Source organism: Labeo rohita, chromosome 4 (genome assembly GCF_022985175.1).
Source record: "Labeo rohita strain BAU-BD-2019 chromosome 4, IGBB_LRoh.1.0, whole genome shotgun sequence".
NCBI classification, from domain to species: domain Eukaryota; kingdom Metazoa; phylum Chordata; class Actinopteri; order Cypriniformes; family Cyprinidae; genus Labeo; species Labeo rohita.
In genome coordinates, this window is record NC_066872.1 from 4,271,438 (window position 1) to 4,289,248 (window position 17,811).

Sequence of the window (17,811 nt, forward strand, 5' to 3'; positions counted from 1 at the left end):
TTCGCTGTTCGGGATGGAGATGAAGATCGCCGGATAAAAGCTTGAATTTGGGTCTGTTCCTCGCAATCGTATGGATTTTGAAGATCTGGATTACAGCGCAGAAATAAAATCTTTTCATTTTGTAATTATGATGCGTGTTCAGTATATTTTATGGTTCTATTGTTAGTCGCAGCATGGTGTTGTCAAAACGTACGTATTGTACGTTAAAATTCGAACAATATGTATGTATTTGTACGTATAGATGCTGTAAATACTGCATTAAAAAAACGTATTGTACGTTTTAGTGCCTGGAAAAACGTAAGTTGATGTACGTTTTGTAGAACCACATTTTACATAAAATACATACGAATTATCATGAGATCACGTATCATATCACGTAATTAATCACTTATTGCACTTATTATTATTATGGCACATTAATTATGGCACCATTAATTAATGGCAGTTCAGCCTTAATTATTGGCTCATTCTGGTCAATAAACTTAAATATCACTTAAGTGCCATAATTAATGTGGATATAAATTTCACTTTAGAATAGGGGGTCAAATTGGCTTTATTAGTACTGTATAAATGGCAGTTTAGTCTTAATTATTGGCTTATTCTGGTAAATAAACTTGAATATCACTTAATATTTGCCATAATTAATGTGGATATAACTTTCACTTTAGAATAGGGGGTCAAATTGGCTTTATTAGTACTGTATAAATGGCAGTTTAGTCTTAATTATTGGCTTATTCTGGTAAATAAACTTGAATATCACTTAATAAGTGCCATAATTATTGTGGATATAACTTTAACAGAACTGTAGAACCTGATGCATCAAATAGTCTTTATTACACTATTTTAGCCATTTATAATTGCAAACCAGCAGTAATTAAACATAATTACTAGTTTATTATTTGGTTAACTTAATAGATGGTAAATCACAGAAATATATTTACATCACTACAAAAAATATAAAAATAATAATAGCTTATTAAGTTGAAAATGATGGCTAACATGTATTTACTGTACATTCAGTTATTTATTAATTACTAGCTTATTTTTGTTATTTATTTTTGCTTACTTATGTGTTTTTAAACGTTTAATAATTTGTAAATAATGGCTAATGTGCCCTTACTATACGTTGAGTTAATCATTATTTATGTATGTGTTCATGCTTATCTGATGCATAATTGTGAACAAGTTAATTATGAATTACTAGTTTATTCATACTTAACTAATACATCATTTGGGAACCTTAAAATGTTAAATTAATCATTAATTGCTAGTGTGTTTGTGCTGAACTAATGCTTAACTGTGAACAAATTAACCGTTAATTAATGCTTAACTAATGAATTATTCTGGACTCTTAAAATAAAGTGTTACCTTTAAATCTACTCCTAATTAATTGTTGATTGCTGTGATTCTTCTGCTTAAAGCAAACTACAAAGAGAAAGAAAATATTTCACTAATATAAATCCCTATACAAATCGGATTCACTGTGATCATTCACTCACCAGTAGCATCATATCCTCTCTCCAGTAGATGTTCCTTTCTTCTGATCGTTGGCCCATATGGAACATTAAGCTAGTGTGACACGCTAAACACGTTGTACGCTACATCAAGAATTTGGGTGTTATAATGTGTTCAGCTTTATTTTTAGATAAACAGCTTACTATTATTGTGAAGCCTGTGTTTTATCAACTCAGAATTATTTCTAAAATGAAATCAGTCCTCTCTGGAGACTGTTATTCATGCTTTTGTATCATCACACATTGATTTTTGTAATTCTGTATTTTTGGGTATTTCACAGGGTCACTTATCTCATCTTCAATTAGTGCAAAATGCTGCTGCCAGACATTTGAATCACACAACAATTACCCCAGTTTTGATTTCTTTACAGTGGTTGCCTCTAAAATTTAGAATTGAATTTAAGGTTTTGTTGATGGCATTGCCCCAAAATATATTGTTGACCTTTTGATTCCTAATCAAAATACAAAGAATATGAGGTCTTCAAATCAGATGATGCTTCATGTCCCTAAAACTAGATTAAAATCAAAAGGTGATAGGTCTTTCTCAGTGGCTGATCCATTTATGGAACCCTCTTTCAATGCATATAAATCCTCCTCATCTGTGGATGCTTTTAAGTCTAGACTGAAATCATATCTTTTTAGTTTAGCTTTTAGAATTGATTGAGTGATCAGGGTTTAATTTTTTAATTTGTAATTTTGTTTGTGTGATTATGTAATGATACTGGAAAACACTTTGGTCAATGGCAGGTGTTTTAAATATGCTGTAGAAATAAAATTTGTATTGTATTGTATTGTATTGTATGCTGCCAGAGTTTGGGCCACTTATAACATAGATTTAAAAAATAGTATTTGCAAATAATATTTTTATTTTTAAAATATGTACACATTCTCTCTTCATTGTTTACCTAGTATGCCACAAAAGACTGATGTTACAGTTTTTCTCAATCGATTTGACGAATTTCTTCAAACGCAGGTCTGAAGTCTAAAAGGGGATGGAGTGGGTATACTAGGGTGTGTAACGAGGTAGAGAAGATGAAGAGTGTAACAAGTAGACAGAGATGAGCAGAGATGAGCGGAGAGGAGGACATTGAAACTGTAAGAATACATGGCCAGAGAAGAATTGCAGAGCGAAGTGGAAAGAGAGGTAGAAGGTAAAGACAAATTTCAAATGAAATCAGAGTTACCCTAATAGACTACGTAAGAAAATCTATAAGCTATGGAACAGATCTAAAGTCTTTAGAAGAGTCTTTAAAAGAGTTTGTCAATACAATTATTTAGAAATATTGTGCTTAGATTTGTAGTCTTCCTCTGACAACTTCTTTACATGTAAATGTCCAAACATTATTCATAATTGAAGTTTGAGAACATTCAGGTGGACAATCAAGATTATTTTGAATGGAACAAGAGCATTATTGGTATGATGGTCCAGAACAACATCACCAGCCACAAAGGAAGAGACCTGTGGAGATGATGAGAGGAGCTTGTCAAGCATGGATTCAGCCTTCTCACATTTCGTTTCCTCTACGATGTACAGCACAGCATGTGTGTAGTGTAGATAAAATGCAATGCAGATGAAGTTTTCTTCAAGATGTAAATGAAAGGCAGAATCAATTTAGTGTAATTCATGTATGACAGCAAACAAACACACATACACACACGTATATGTATGTATGTATGTATGTATGTATGTGTATGTATACACTGATCAGGCATAACATTATGACCACCTTCCTAATATTGTGTTGGTCTGCCTTTTGCTGCCAAAATAGCCCTGACCCATCGAGGCATGGACTCCACTAGACCCCTGAAGGTGTGCTGTGATATCTGGCACCAAGATGTTAGCAGCAAAAAAAAAAGTCATTTGTGACAAACCTTGAATCTGGCTACCTAATGTTCAGTGATTTGGCGGAATATTTGTTTCTTCCTGATAATGCTAAATGAGCACAACATGATCTTTTTTTTGACCAGCTGTTTTTTATGGAATAATCAGTTCAATATAAAAAGGAACAAAAACACACTAATATGATGTGGACTGTTGTTGTATGTGTTTGTAGGTTGTCTGGCTGTATGGTGACAGAGAAAGGCTGTCATTATGTGTCTTCAGCTCTGAGTTCAAACCCCTCACACCTGAGAGAGCTGGATCTGAGCTACAATCACCCAGGATATTCAGGAGTCAAGCTGCTTTCTAGAAAACATAAGGATCCAAACTGCAAACTGGACAAACTCAAGTATGTCAAGCAGGAGGAGTTTTTGGGTTTTATTGTTTAACTTTTCAGTGTCTCTGTATATCTATATGAGTCTAGGAGTTTCTAAAGGATGCAACAATATAAAAAAATTAAAGATCACTAGTCTGAGGAGTAAAATCTAAAATAAACTGTTCAGACAAAACAACTTAACAAAAAACTATATTTTAACCCCCTAACTGGTCACAAAACAGGAACAGACAGTTAAAATACAAAAAAAAAAAAAAAAAGTTAAAACACCTTGTCTGATCCAATCTTCACCAAGTCACCAAATCACCAAGTCTGCTAGTGTTAGAATCACATGTTGGCTGCTTTCTGTAACTGTAAAACTGTAAAAAACAGCTGCACAAGAGCTTACAAGACACACACAAACACATCATACTGACCCACAAGCTCTTAGAGAAACAAATAAACAGCAGTATAACTTATCTTTCATATAATAGTCACTCCAGACAGGTCCACATCACAGATGTCTTCTCTTACACATGCCGTTTCTATCCTGTCTAACAGGAAATTAATGTCAGTGACCCTCACTACACCTCTGATTAAACCATATACAGATATGTGCCAAAAAATTAGAATATTGAGGGAAATCCATTTATTTCAATAATTTGTTTCAAATAGTGAAACTTATGTTATAATAGTTCACTACACACAAAGTGAAATATTTCAAGCCTTTATTTGTTTCCATTTTGATGATTATGGATTAAAGACAAAAAAAAAAACAAATCCAAAAAAATTTTTTTCATCATATTTCATGTGACCAATAAAAAAAGGATCTTAAACACAAGTTGGCCTTCTGAAAAGTGTGTTAATGTACTGTATTATGTCCTCAGTACTTTGTTGGGCCTCCTTTTGCACTAATTACAGCATCAAGGCGGAGTGACATGGAGGCGATCAGCCTTTGACACAGTTGAGGTGTTATGGTAGCCCAAGTTGCTTTGATATTGGCCTTCAGCTCGTCTGCATTTCGGGTCTCTGTTCCCTCATCTTCCTTTTGACAATACCCCATAGATTTTCAATGGGGTTTAAGTCAGGCGAGTTTGTCAGCCAATCAAGTACAGTTATTCCATGGCTATTAAACCAGGTACTGGTAGTTTTGGCTTTGTGGGCAGGTGCCAAATCCTGCTGGAAAATAAAATCATCATTTCCAAAAAGCTTGTCGGCAGCAGAAGGCATGAAGCTCTAAAATTTCCTGGTAGACAGCTGCATTGACTGTGGACTTGATAAAAGACAATGGACCCACACCAGCAGATGACATGGCTCCCCAAACCATCACTGACTGTGAAAACTTCACACTGGACTTTAAGCAGCTTGACTTTTGTGCCTCTCCGGTCTTCCTCCAGACTCTGGGACCTTGATTTATATACAATCATTTCACTTTGTGTAATGAACTAATAACATACAAGTTTCACTTTTTGAAACAAATTATTGAAATAAATGGACTTTCCCTCGATATTCTAATTTTTTGGCACATACCTGTATATACAATCATGGTTTACAGGATGTGTATGGCAGGACTTGTGTATGTAGTTCTATAGCCAACAGTTCATCATTCTCTATATCATATTTGTGTATATACAGTCATGGTGTACAGGTAAGCAGGACTTGTGTATGTAGTTCTATAGAACAGTTCATCATTCTCTATATCGTATTTGTGTATATACAATCATGGTGTACAAGCACATGGTTTGATATGGCAGGACTTGTGTATGTAGTTCTATAGCCAACAGTTCATCATTCTCTATATCGTATTTGTGTATATACAATCATGGTGTACAGGGATGCGCGACTACAAATCTGTGCTCTAAAACTGCAGAAATGAAAGTGGTGATTTTTTTTTTTTTTTTTTTTTCTTGTCAAATGGGAAGTTGGGACTATTGCTCCACTTGCCACACCAAACATCAAGTAGTGGCAAAAAGTTATGTGCGAAGGTTTGTTTTATTATTTTTAGTTTAGTTTAGTTTAGTAGCTGCAAAGGTACTTACTGTAGTTGTCTAAAGTGGACTATCAAAACAAAGTGTTAATGCCTTTAGTTGTCTAAAGTGGACTTCAAAACAAATTAAAAATAACAAAAATGTTATTTTTTACAAAATAGTTTTTAATCTGAAAATGTTCCTACATAATTTGTAACAAAAAGCAGTGGTACATAATCTATTTAGGAGTCTTAGACCTTTCCAATGATATATAGTTTATCATGATCAGATTTAATTGTAATATAATGAAGGCGTCCCACCAGCAGGATGGTGACAGTTAACAGTAGAACAGAAAATGGTTAGTAGTATCATACTTTTTATTAATATTTTTGAGGTATATATATATATATATATATATATTATTTATTTATTTAATTATTTTTTTTTTTTTTTTTTTTTACTGTCCTAACTACATGAGGAGCAGTGGCCATTTTGAAAAACCTCAACCCTGTCACAAATATATGTATTTATCATTGTTATGAGGTTGTAAACTTGTGATGGGGTTGAGTTATTTAATTGATTTATTAATAATTTTAATTTAAAAAATATAAAGTAGACATGGTTTCAGTAAATATATTCTTACCAAAATTATGACAACTCATATTTTCGTTATAAAGTGCCATGCAAAATTATTCATACCCCTTTTTTTTTTTTCATGTTTTGTTATCGTTACCATTGTTGTCTTTATTTAACCCTCTAACTCTAGCACTCTCTATTGTAATTATATTCTTTTAAAAAAAAAAAACTAGGAAAAAAAGGATTCTTTAAGCCTTGCACTTTATTCATTTTCTAAGTGTTTGTTTTCTTAAAAAAGTAGCTTCTTTATTCTTTTTACATTCTATTTATTTGTTTTCTTTTTATTATATAACTGTTTTAAATGACTATTTTTTCCACATCAGTTGTACACTCCATGCACCTTAATGATAAAGCAAAAACAGAATTGTTACAACTTCATAAATGTACTAAAAAAAAAAAAAAAAAACGTGAAATATGTGCATTGCATAAGTATTCATACCCTTAGTACTTACATGAAGCACCCTCGAAATGTAGTAACATCTACTAGCAATGTAAATGCTCTTAAGCTAAATTTCAACTGTCCCAGATAAGGGTATGATTACTTATGCAATGGAATCATTTAGGTTTTAAATTTTATATATTAATAATTAAGTAATTATTTTTATTTTTTTTATAATTTTCCTGTCCAGGCTGGACTATTGCAATGCTCTTTTGGCAGGTCTTCCAGCCAGTTCAAACAAACTTTTACAATTAATCCAATAGCTACCAATAGCTGCTCACATAAAGTTCAAGGCATTAATGTTTGCCTACAAAACCACCACTGGCTCTGCACCCCTTTACCTTAATTCTTTACTTCAGACTTATTTGCCCTCTAGAAGCTTGCATTCTGAAAGTGAATGATGCATTATTGTGCCATTCCTAAGAGGCACAAAAACATTTTTATGGACTTTCACATTAAATGTACCCTCCTGGTGGAATGACCTGCCCAAGAATCGGCTAAAAACACATTTCTTCCATCTTTATTTGACCCTCTAACTCTAGCACTCTCTATTCTAATTATATTCTTCAAATATGTATATATATATATATATATCTATATATATAAACATGCCCTTTTAGACTTATACTCATTTACTTAGTACATGTTTTCAACACTAGCTTCTGTTCTTTTTGTATTCTATTTTTTCTCTTTGTTTATTATAGAATTAACAAAAAGCAAAAATAAATGTCCTTTAACACTAGCTTGCTTTTCTTTTTTTTTTTATTCTATTTTTTTGTTTTTATTTATGATATAATGATATAATAAAAAAAAAAAAAAAAAAGGGCTATGTGTACTAACTGAGACTTGCAAAGGCTCTTGCATGTTATTGTTTTTTTGTTGATTTTGATTGCTTCCATTGTCCTTTTATGTAAGTCTGCTAAATGTCTACATGTAAATGTAATACATTTGCAAAGATGTTAAAAACCTGTTTTTTGCTTTGCCCATTATGGTGTATGGAGTGTAGATTGTTGTTAAAAAACAAAAACAAAAAAAAAAAAAAAAAAAAAAAAACGGTAATTTAAAGCAGTTTAACAAAGCAGGAAATGTGGGGGGAAAGGAGGGGTATGTATATTTCGCAAGGCACTATAAAAATTTTTGATGTAATACGTCCAGTTAAACTTTAATAAGCATCCTACATCAGAAACTGCACCATTATTTGCAGCAGAAAGACAATGTTGGGCATCCAGATATGCTGACCCAAAAATAAGGGGACAATATGAGAGAGAAGAAATACCAAAAATAAAAATTGAAGGCAATCTATCCTTTCAAATATGTTACAGACTTCAAACCTGTCACATTCATTTTCTTTTCTTTTTTCTATTTTTTTTTTTTTTCTTTATTTAGAGTACTGCTTGTGCACAATGCACATTTCTTAATATTAAGCCTAAAATATGTTTATTTTGCTGTCACTATTGATAAGGCATTGTATGATCTTTAAATAATATTGGTCTTTAAATGCAAAATATTTAAAGTGTACTTAAAGTATACTTGCAATAATTCCACTTTAGCACAATCAAATATACTTAAGTATATCTTTAGACTTCAGCACTACTTCCACACAAATAAAGTGCATTAAGTACAAAATTAGTTGTTCAGACTTTAAGAAGACTTTAAGTATACAAGTTTAATATACTAAAAGTACAATTGCAAGGTATTTTTATTAAGTGCATAATATGTAAATGTATTTGTAGTATACTTAGCATGAAATAAATGTATTTTAAATACATTTTAGTATATTTATTTTTCACTAGGGATGTTAAGGACAAAAAAATGTTTTAAAAATTAAAAATTGTAGTTTTGGTTAAACTTCTAAATTAAAAAAAATATATTTTTAAGAGACCACAGACACACAATTTGTGTATTTATAGCCTCAGTCCTGTAAAAAGGTGTTATCATTTAATTATTATTAATATTTATTAACAATTTAATATTTAATTTAAAGGGACACATGAGCAGTAAGTAGATGTTTGTTTTATAACAAAGTCTGTGTAAAATAATTTTTAAGCCAATCCCATTTTGTCTATTATGTGATTGAGAATAAAAGTGTATAAATCTGGAAAAAACAAAAAACAAAAACAAAACAAAACTGCAAATAATAAAAGGGCATTAATGCATGAGGTGGGAAAATATGATTTTTTGGAGGTTTGATATGTGCCTAATTATGTGGGGTATTTAAAAAATGAATCATATGTAGTTGAAAAAAATATATATTCCAAGTTGAAATGTTAACAAATCCCAGAAATGACCCATAAATATATTTAGATCACTTAACTTAGTGATTTCTGTCCAGGCAGGCTGGGAAAAGACTTCAACCAGCATAACAAAAATGTTTCTAGATAAGGGGCCGTATGTATAAAGCCAGTCAGAGTAAAATTTTAGTCTTAAGTGTGTCAAAATTCTAGAAATGAAGCAATTGTAGTCTTATTCCTAGACTTAAGGATAAGTGTGATTCATAAAAATTCCTAAATGTTCAGACTAGGTCTAAGCTCCGAAATTATTTAAGAGTGCTGGAGGAGTATCCTAACCTAGTTAAGAGTAACAAGATGGCAGCAAAGAGGAGGAGACACACACAAGTTGATAAAATGATACAAACTTGATCGTCAAGGTAATCAATTATTTTTGTAAATTTTGTAAGTAAGAAATTTACTACAAATCAGTGCTCTAACTGCAGACATGATAATAATATATATTTTTGTTTTGCCTGGAAAACTGGAAAATTGCAGCAATGCACCAGTAATGACACAGTAAAGCAGGGTCTTTAAAACCACTATTGTGGCATTAACCAAACACAACCGTGGCCAAAAGTAATGTTAAAAAAATTAAAATTATTTTTTTTTAATGACTCTACATTTTAAGTACAATTAAACATTAAAATATTTCAATATCTTAATTAAATGATTTTATTATAGTTAAAGTTGAGGTCAAACATTTACATTTACAATTATTTTACCAAAATAAGGGGCATCATACAGAATGCAAGCTATTTTTTATTTAGTACTGATCTGAAAAAGATATTTCACATAAAAGACATTTACATATAGTCCACAAGAGAAAATATTAGTTACATTTATAAAAATGTCCCCATTCAAAAGTTTACATACACTTGATTCTTAATACTGTGTTGTTACCTGAATGATCCACAGCTGTGTTTTTTTGTTTGGTGATAGTTGTTCATGAGTCCCTTGTTTGTCCTGAACAGTTAAACTGCCTGCTGTTCTTCAGAAAAATCCTTCAGCTCCCACAAATTCTGTCATTTTTCAACATTTTTGTGTATTTAAACCATTTTCAAAAATGACTGTATGATTACCCTATAGTAAAAAATAAATATACTAAAACGTATTTAAAATACATTTGTGACCCTGGACCACAAAACCAGTCATAAGTAGCTCAGTTATATCTGTAGCAATAGCCAAAATACATTGTATGGGTCAAAATGATGATTTTTCTTTTATGCCAAAAATCATTAGGGCAATAAGTAAAGATCATGTTCCGTGAAGATATTTTGTAAATTTCTTACCATAAATATATTATATTTAAATATTTTGAATTTAAATACTGATATTATTTAAAGATCATACAATCCTCATCAATAGTGACATTAAAACATATTTTAGGCTTAATACTAAGAAATGTGCATTGTGCACAAGCAGTGCTCCAAATCAAGTTTAATTACGATTTTTATATCAGTAAGTCTCAAGCAATATATCAGTAATTATGTTAATAGACTTGAACTATGCTTAGTAGAAAATAATGCATTTTAAATCTATTACTTTTTTTACGAGGGTGTAAGATCCATCTTTTCACACTGAGGACAACTGAGGGACTATGCAACTATTACAGAAGGTTCAAACACTCACTGATGCTTCAGAAGGAAACACAATGCATTCAGATCTAGGGGGTGAAAACTTTTTGAATTTGAAGATCAGGGTAAATTCAACTTATTTTGTCTTCTTGGACTATGTAAGTATCTTCTGTAGCTTCTGAAAGGCAGTGTTAAATTAAAGAAATATGATATTTAGGCAAAATAAGAAAAAATTACTCATTTTCATTCTGTTCAAAAGTTTTCACCCCCTGGCCCCTAATGCATAAGTTTTCCTTCTGGAGGATCAGTGAGCGTTTTGCGCTAGTTGCATATGAGTCCCTCAGTTGTCCTCAGTGTGAAAAGACAGACCTCAAAATCATACAGTCATTGTTGGAAAGGGTTCAAATACACAAAAATGCTGAAAAACCAAAGAATTTGTGGGACCTGAAGGATTTTTCTGAAGAACAGCAGACAGTTTAACTGTTCAGGACAAACAAGGGACTCATGAACAACTATCACTAAACAAAAATAAATAAATAAATAAAAAAATTATTTTCTTGTGGACTATATGCAAATGTCTTTTATGATAAATATTTTATTCAGGTCAATACTAAATAAAAAATAAAATACATTTTGTATGATCCCTCTTATTTTGGTAAAATAATTAACATTTTGCAGATTCTGTTTGTAAACTTTTCACCTCAACTGTACATTAAATGATTGGTGTTGTTCTGCTGTGACTTATTGTTGGCTGATTCAGAGGTCGAGGATGGGCATTTTGGGTTGACATCATTGTAGTCCTTAGTTCATAATACTTCAGTGCCACATCAGTCAACACTTAAGAATCATCTTAGACTTTACTAAAAGTTGCTTTTAGCTTCTTCATAAGAGTCTCCTTCTCATAGACAAGTTTTACTTGTAACTAAGATTTTTTTTGACACTTAAATCTTAAGTCTATTTATAAGAGCATTTTTAAAAGCAAGTTTTTAAGAGCTAAGGGTCTTTTAAGTACTCAGCCTTTTCTCCAATCCAATACATATTTTAATTTAGAGATTTGAATCTGTGATTACATAATATAAAGATTCACATTCAAACATGTAGAAGGCTGACATGTAGATGAGCATGTACTTGTCTAATTAGTTACACTTAACCTACATTTTTAAATCTTTGAATATGGCAATGTTTTTATTTTTAATTTTTTCTTTGAAAATGACAATATTTAAATATATTTAAATTGTGGTTTTTTTGGACTGTTACAAACTACCTGGCTCAAGGCAGTGTAACATAAATGGGGAGGCCATGCACAAAGCAAGTTAAATCAAAATAAACATTTATTAAAGTAATTAATAGTCAAATTAAACAAAAAACAAGAAAACAAAAGATAAAGTATCAAAAGAAAACAAAAACTGGTGCTGGAGAGAAGTCAAGCTCAGATCGGGCACCCACACTGGAGGACAAAGATCCTTTTGTTAGTTGATTCATCACAGGTAACCTATTACACCTGTGGCTTGTCTCCACCCTGCAAAATGAACAAAGAACAGAAAACAACACAGCACCATTTGCAACAAAACACAAATGAAAAGTATATTTATTAGGGAACAGGTGCTACCCCGGGTTGTAACACACTTAGGATATTTAAATTATACTACTAAGTGCATGTTAAATGTATTATTTTGAAACAACTTTTAAGTATATTAAGTGTATTTCAAGGTCAGTTTTAAAATATTTGCAATATACTTTAATGGTAACACTTTACAATAAGGTTCCATTAGTTAACATTAGTTAATGTATTAACTAACATACATGATCAATGAGCAATACATAAATTACAGTATTTGTTAATCTTTGGTAATGTTAGTTAATGAAAATACAGCCGTTCTTTGTTAGTTCATGTTAATTCACTGTGCATTAATGTTAACAAACACAACTTTTGATTTTAAAAATGAAATTAACATTTGAAATTAACACTAAGATTAATAAATGCTGTATTGTTTATTCTTAGTTAAGGTTAACTAAAGTAGTTAAACTAATGTTAACTAATGAACCTTATTGTAAATGTTACTAAATTTAATATATTCAGTTGTGTTAAACTGGAACCAATTCATATATTTAGTGCATTTAAGTGTATTTCTTTAATTTCTACTTTCATACTTAATTTCATAGTTCTTTAACTATAGTACAAAAGAAAGAAATGTACTACATATGCACTTGTTTGTATTTTTAGTGCATTCAAATATACTTTATTTTTACCTGAGCACAGTTAGAATATATCTAAAGATTCATTTCAATGTGCTTTAAGAACATTTAAACAGCATTCCAGCTTATGTCAAAATATATTATAGCAATTGTAATTAACAAACAATCTTTGACCTTGTAAACCACTTTTGTCTGATGTTTTACACAAACAGTCCCAGTAAACCTGTATGTCCCTACAAACCATGATTTAAGTGACCCTGTATGCCTGTGAAAAATCAGGTTGTATTTGCATGATTTTGTGGACAGAACTACATTTTTTTAAGTGAGATGTATCTTAGTGAGAGCATACAAAAATGTTTGATACATCTGTTTTATCTGCAGGATGTTCACAAAGGGATGTCCTCCTAAACCACAGTTTTTACATACTGTCCTCATAAACCATATATACCATTATGTGTGTGTGTGATCTGTGTGAGTGACTGAATGTTAAGGTGACCAGATTTCTGAAATGAAAACAGAGAACATTTCCTAGTTCAGTGGGAAAAATATCACTGAAATCTCATTTGTGATTATCTGTAATCATGTTTAATATTTTTTAACTGTATTTAACATTTTCACAAACTGTGAGTACAGTAATTACAACTTCACAAATTTTATGTTTGCTTTTGATCTTTTCTATCCCCATTCAGGCTTATTATTTTGCATGTTAGGCTCATTTTGACAAAGTATGTGCTTTTTACAAATCTAATTGTGTAAGTGTAATTGATTAGTTTATTTTATTTTATATATACAGTCATGGTCAGAATTGTTGGTACCCTTGTTAAATATGATCAAAAAACACTGAAAATAAATTGTTTATCCGTTTGATCTTTAATTAAATAATATAATATGTGACCCTGGACCACAAAACTAGTCTTAAGTTGCTGTGGTATATTTGTAATTATAGAATTACAGATTTATAGATTTATAGATTTTTCTTTTATGCCAAAAATCACTAGGAAATTAAGTAAAGATCATGTTCTATGAAGATATTTTGTAATTTTCCTACTGTAAATATATCAAAACTTAATTTTTGATTAGTAATATGCATTGCAAAGAACTTAATTTGGAAAACTTTAAAGGCTAATTTCTCAATATTTTGATTTTTTTTTTTTTTTTTTGGACCATCAGATTCCATATACTGAAATAACTGTATCTCAGCCAAATATTGTCATCGATGGAAAGCTTATTTATTCAGCTTTCAGTTGATGTATAAAGCTCAATTAACACTTATGACTGGTTTTGTGGTCCAGGGTCACATATATTAAAATATCTAATATCTAATAAAAATCACATTGTGAAATAAATAATTCACTCTATAATACACAATGGCCACAATTACCCTTAGAAATTCTTGAGTAAAATATTTCTAAAGTATATTTCCATTCATATTTCCATTTTTTTTAGCACAGCAGCATGACAAAGAACATGAAATTATCCAGGAGTGTAGATGTGAGGTAATACAAAGACCAAATTCCCTTAATCATTGATCACAATGAGAAAAACCAAAGAATATATAGTTCTGATGTGCAGCAAAAGATTGTTAAGCCTCACAAATGATTAAGTGTCTATAAGAAAAGAGCTCAAGCACTGAAAATCAACAATAATGAAGTTCTAATCGACTAAAGATATTACAAATGTGTCTGGAAGAGGACGTGTGTCTGTATCGTCCTAATGCATGATGAGGAGGAGAGTTTGTACCAAAGATCAAATGAATAAACAATGCAGATTTATTTTCACAGCCTTTTTGATCATATTTACTGAGGACACCAACAATTCTGACCACGACTGTATATTTTTCTCATATTGTAGTTGTGACGACGGAAGTTTCAGGAATGTTTAATATTGTGTGTAAAACAATCCTGCAACATTATCATGTGTGTTGTTGTACAGTGAACACAAACAGTCGCCTATTAGTTTGTTTTACCTGTAAAGTTTGTATGTTACTGCCTCGAAACCAATAACGGCCTCTCTTTTGACGATAATTGCGTTTTGCTCTCGTCCAGGTTCTTCACGGTTAAAGTACAAAGTAGCGGCACGACCAAATAATCAGTAACAGCTCACAGCGCCTCTGCTGCTGAAAATAATCACAATCACACGATTACCAGCTGCTGATATTGGTCGAGCTTTTACAGAGCATTTGCAGGTTGTTTTGAATGTGCTGTAAAACGGGGACATTTCTGGGGACAGATCCAGTCGGGGACAGGACAACAAAAACCAGGACGTCTGGTCGCCCTACTGAATGTGAGAGATATGGAGATACACAGCCCTACTAGCAACTGCCCCATGTACCCTAGAAACTGTACAGCAACACCCTAGCAACCACCCTGTATGCCTTGACAACAACATAGCAACAGCCTAGCCACCACTTCAAGTACCCTAGCAACCATATAGTAATACCTTAGCAACCACCCTGAATGTGTTATCAACCACACAGCAAGCATCATAGCAACCATATATCAACAGCTTAGCAACCACCCAGAACACCATAGCAACATCCTAGCAACCACACTGAGTGCCTTTGCAACTGCATAGCAACAGCCTAGCAACTACCCTATGTACATTAGCGAGTGCATAGAACCACCCAAGTACCCTGGCAACTGCATAGCAACAATCTAGTAACCACTTCTAATATCTTAGCAACTGCATAGCAACCACCTCCAGGACCTTAAAAACTGCATAGCAACCACCTCCACTACCTTAGCAACTGCATAGCAACAGTCTAGTAACCACCTCCAGTACCTTAGTGTTACGGATGTGGAAGGACACACTCACACAAGGGGATAGAAAAAGGGGTACAAATCAGGTTGGCTGTAGAAAATATACTGCAGACATACATATGACTGCAGCAGCGACACTCAAATCTGCTGTCATAAAACAACAATAGAAAACAACGTGAAAACTGTATTATAGTACACTTGTAAATAGTAATACTGTAATAGTACTGGACCGTAAACTATAGATACTAACGAGAAAACTTCATGAATTTCTAAACAGCATTTGTTAACATATATAACGTCATAACATGAAAGCAACAACCTTTTTGATAGAAAAAGGGGTACAAATCAGGTTGGCTGTAGAAAATATACTGCAGACATAATACGTTAGAGTGAAAAACTGTAAACACCTGCAGCAGTGACACTCAAATCTGCTGCGGTACGGCAAGAGAAGAGGGACAAAATACTACATCTGCAGTACCATTAACAGCCACAGGAGGGGAGCCTTCGTACACCAACAAATACAACCAAATATTTTATTTTATGAAATTCACCTAAATGTCTTCACTCTCTAAATTATGTTCTTTTTAACTACCTCCAGTACCTTAGCAACTGCATAGCAACAGTTAGTTGACTGTCTGAATGTGTGTGTGTTTTCTAGTGTGGATCATGGAGGAGAATCCAGGATTACAGCAGGACTGAAGAAATGTACGTTTACAAACACACACACACACACACACACACACACACAGCTGTAGTGATTGTTGTTGTGTTATAAATGTGTCTGTTCTTGTGTTCAGATGCCTGTTTTCTCACACTGGATCCAAATACAGCACACACTCGACTTATTCTGTCTGAGGAGAACAGAGAGGTGACATGGGTGGAAGAAAATCAGTCGTATCCTGATCATCCAGACAGATTTGATGTGTTTCCTCAGGTGTTGTGTAGAGAGAGTGTGTGTGGACGCTGTTACTGGGAGATTGAGTGCAGTGGAGATATTGTGTGTATATCAGTGTCATATAAGAGCATCAGCAGGAAGGGAGAGGGTCTTGAGTGTTTGTTTGGACATAATGATCAGTCCTGGACTTTGTTCTGCTCTCCTGACAAATACTCATTCATACACAATAACAGAGAGATTGTTCTCCCTGTGAAGCCCATCTTCATCAGTACAATAGGAGTGAGTGATGATGATGATATCTATAGAACAGGAGTGTATGTGGGTGATGATGATGATATCTATAGAGTAGGAGTGTATGTGGATGTGAGTGCAGGAACTCTGTCCTTCTACAGCGTCTTGAGAAACACAATGAGACACATCCACACAGAACAGATCACATTCACTGAGCCGCTCTATCCTGGGTTTATTGTTTATCTTGATTCATCATTGAAACTGTGTTGATGAATGAGAATAGACTGATGAGAGACTGTACCCATAAGGGGTAGAAACTATAAATATGAAGTTTATTATAAATATTATTATATTTTAATCTTTTTTATCTGCACTTTGACAGGAAAAGTCCATGTGTTTTAATCACAGTATATTTACAAAAATCATATTTATTTATTATTTTTATTATTTGTACATTGAATTGATTTAAATAAGTATTACCTTAAATATAATGCAAACATTATTTCAGCTGACATATTTGTATCAACACTTTTTATTCATTTAAATTATTTTAATTATAAATAAATAAATAATAATAGCAACCAAAATATGAATTTAAATTTATTAAAATTATAAATTTAATTATAATTATTTAATTATTATATTATATTACAAAAAAGATGATTATGATTATACTATTATTGTACTCTTAAATAAACAGTATGTATGCATAAAATAATGTTTTTAATAATATTAATAATAATAATACTAACATATATAAACATTAATTTTATATCAAGTAAAAAAAAAAAAGAAAAAACCTGAATAAAAACCCTGAATATTACAACAATCCTGTTGCACTAAAAAAAAAAAAGTTAGTATTTTATATTAAAATAAAATTATTATTTTGGGTATTATTATAATGCAAATTATAACAAATATTGTAAGAAACAAAGAAATATATATGTTATGATTGCAATAATCATAACACAAATATCAATAATATAATATATCCATTATATTTTTTTTATTTAAAATACAAAAATATTATTGCAATATTTATTCAATAAAAAGGTAATAAAATATATTTTTTTTATTCAGTAAAAGCCAAAATATGAATTACTAAAATTATAAGATGATAATAAAATGTTGTAATTGC

At 31.7% G+C, this 17,811-nt stretch overlaps 1 protein-coding gene across 2 annotated transcripts in view; it reads left to right on the forward strand.

Annotated features, from left to right (window-relative positions):
- The window catches only part of LOC127164364 (NACHT, LRR and PYD domains-containing protein 12), a 623,074-nt gene extending 606,034 nt beyond the window's left edge, over positions 1–17,040 (forward strand). For both annotated transcript variants that reach the window (XM_051108271.1, XM_051108272.1), the window contains 3 exons: positions 3,569–3,742; positions 16,206–16,252; positions 16,345–17,040. In XM_051108271.1, the coding sequence (XP_050964228.1) occupies positions 3,569–3,742; positions 16,206–16,252; positions 16,345–16,943 (820 nt within the window). In that variant the 3' untranslated portion in view covers positions 16,944–17,040. The remainder of the gene's footprint in view (positions 1–3,568; positions 3,743–16,205; positions 16,253–16,344) is intronic.
- The last annotated feature ends 771 nt before the right edge of the window (positions 17,041–17,811 follow it).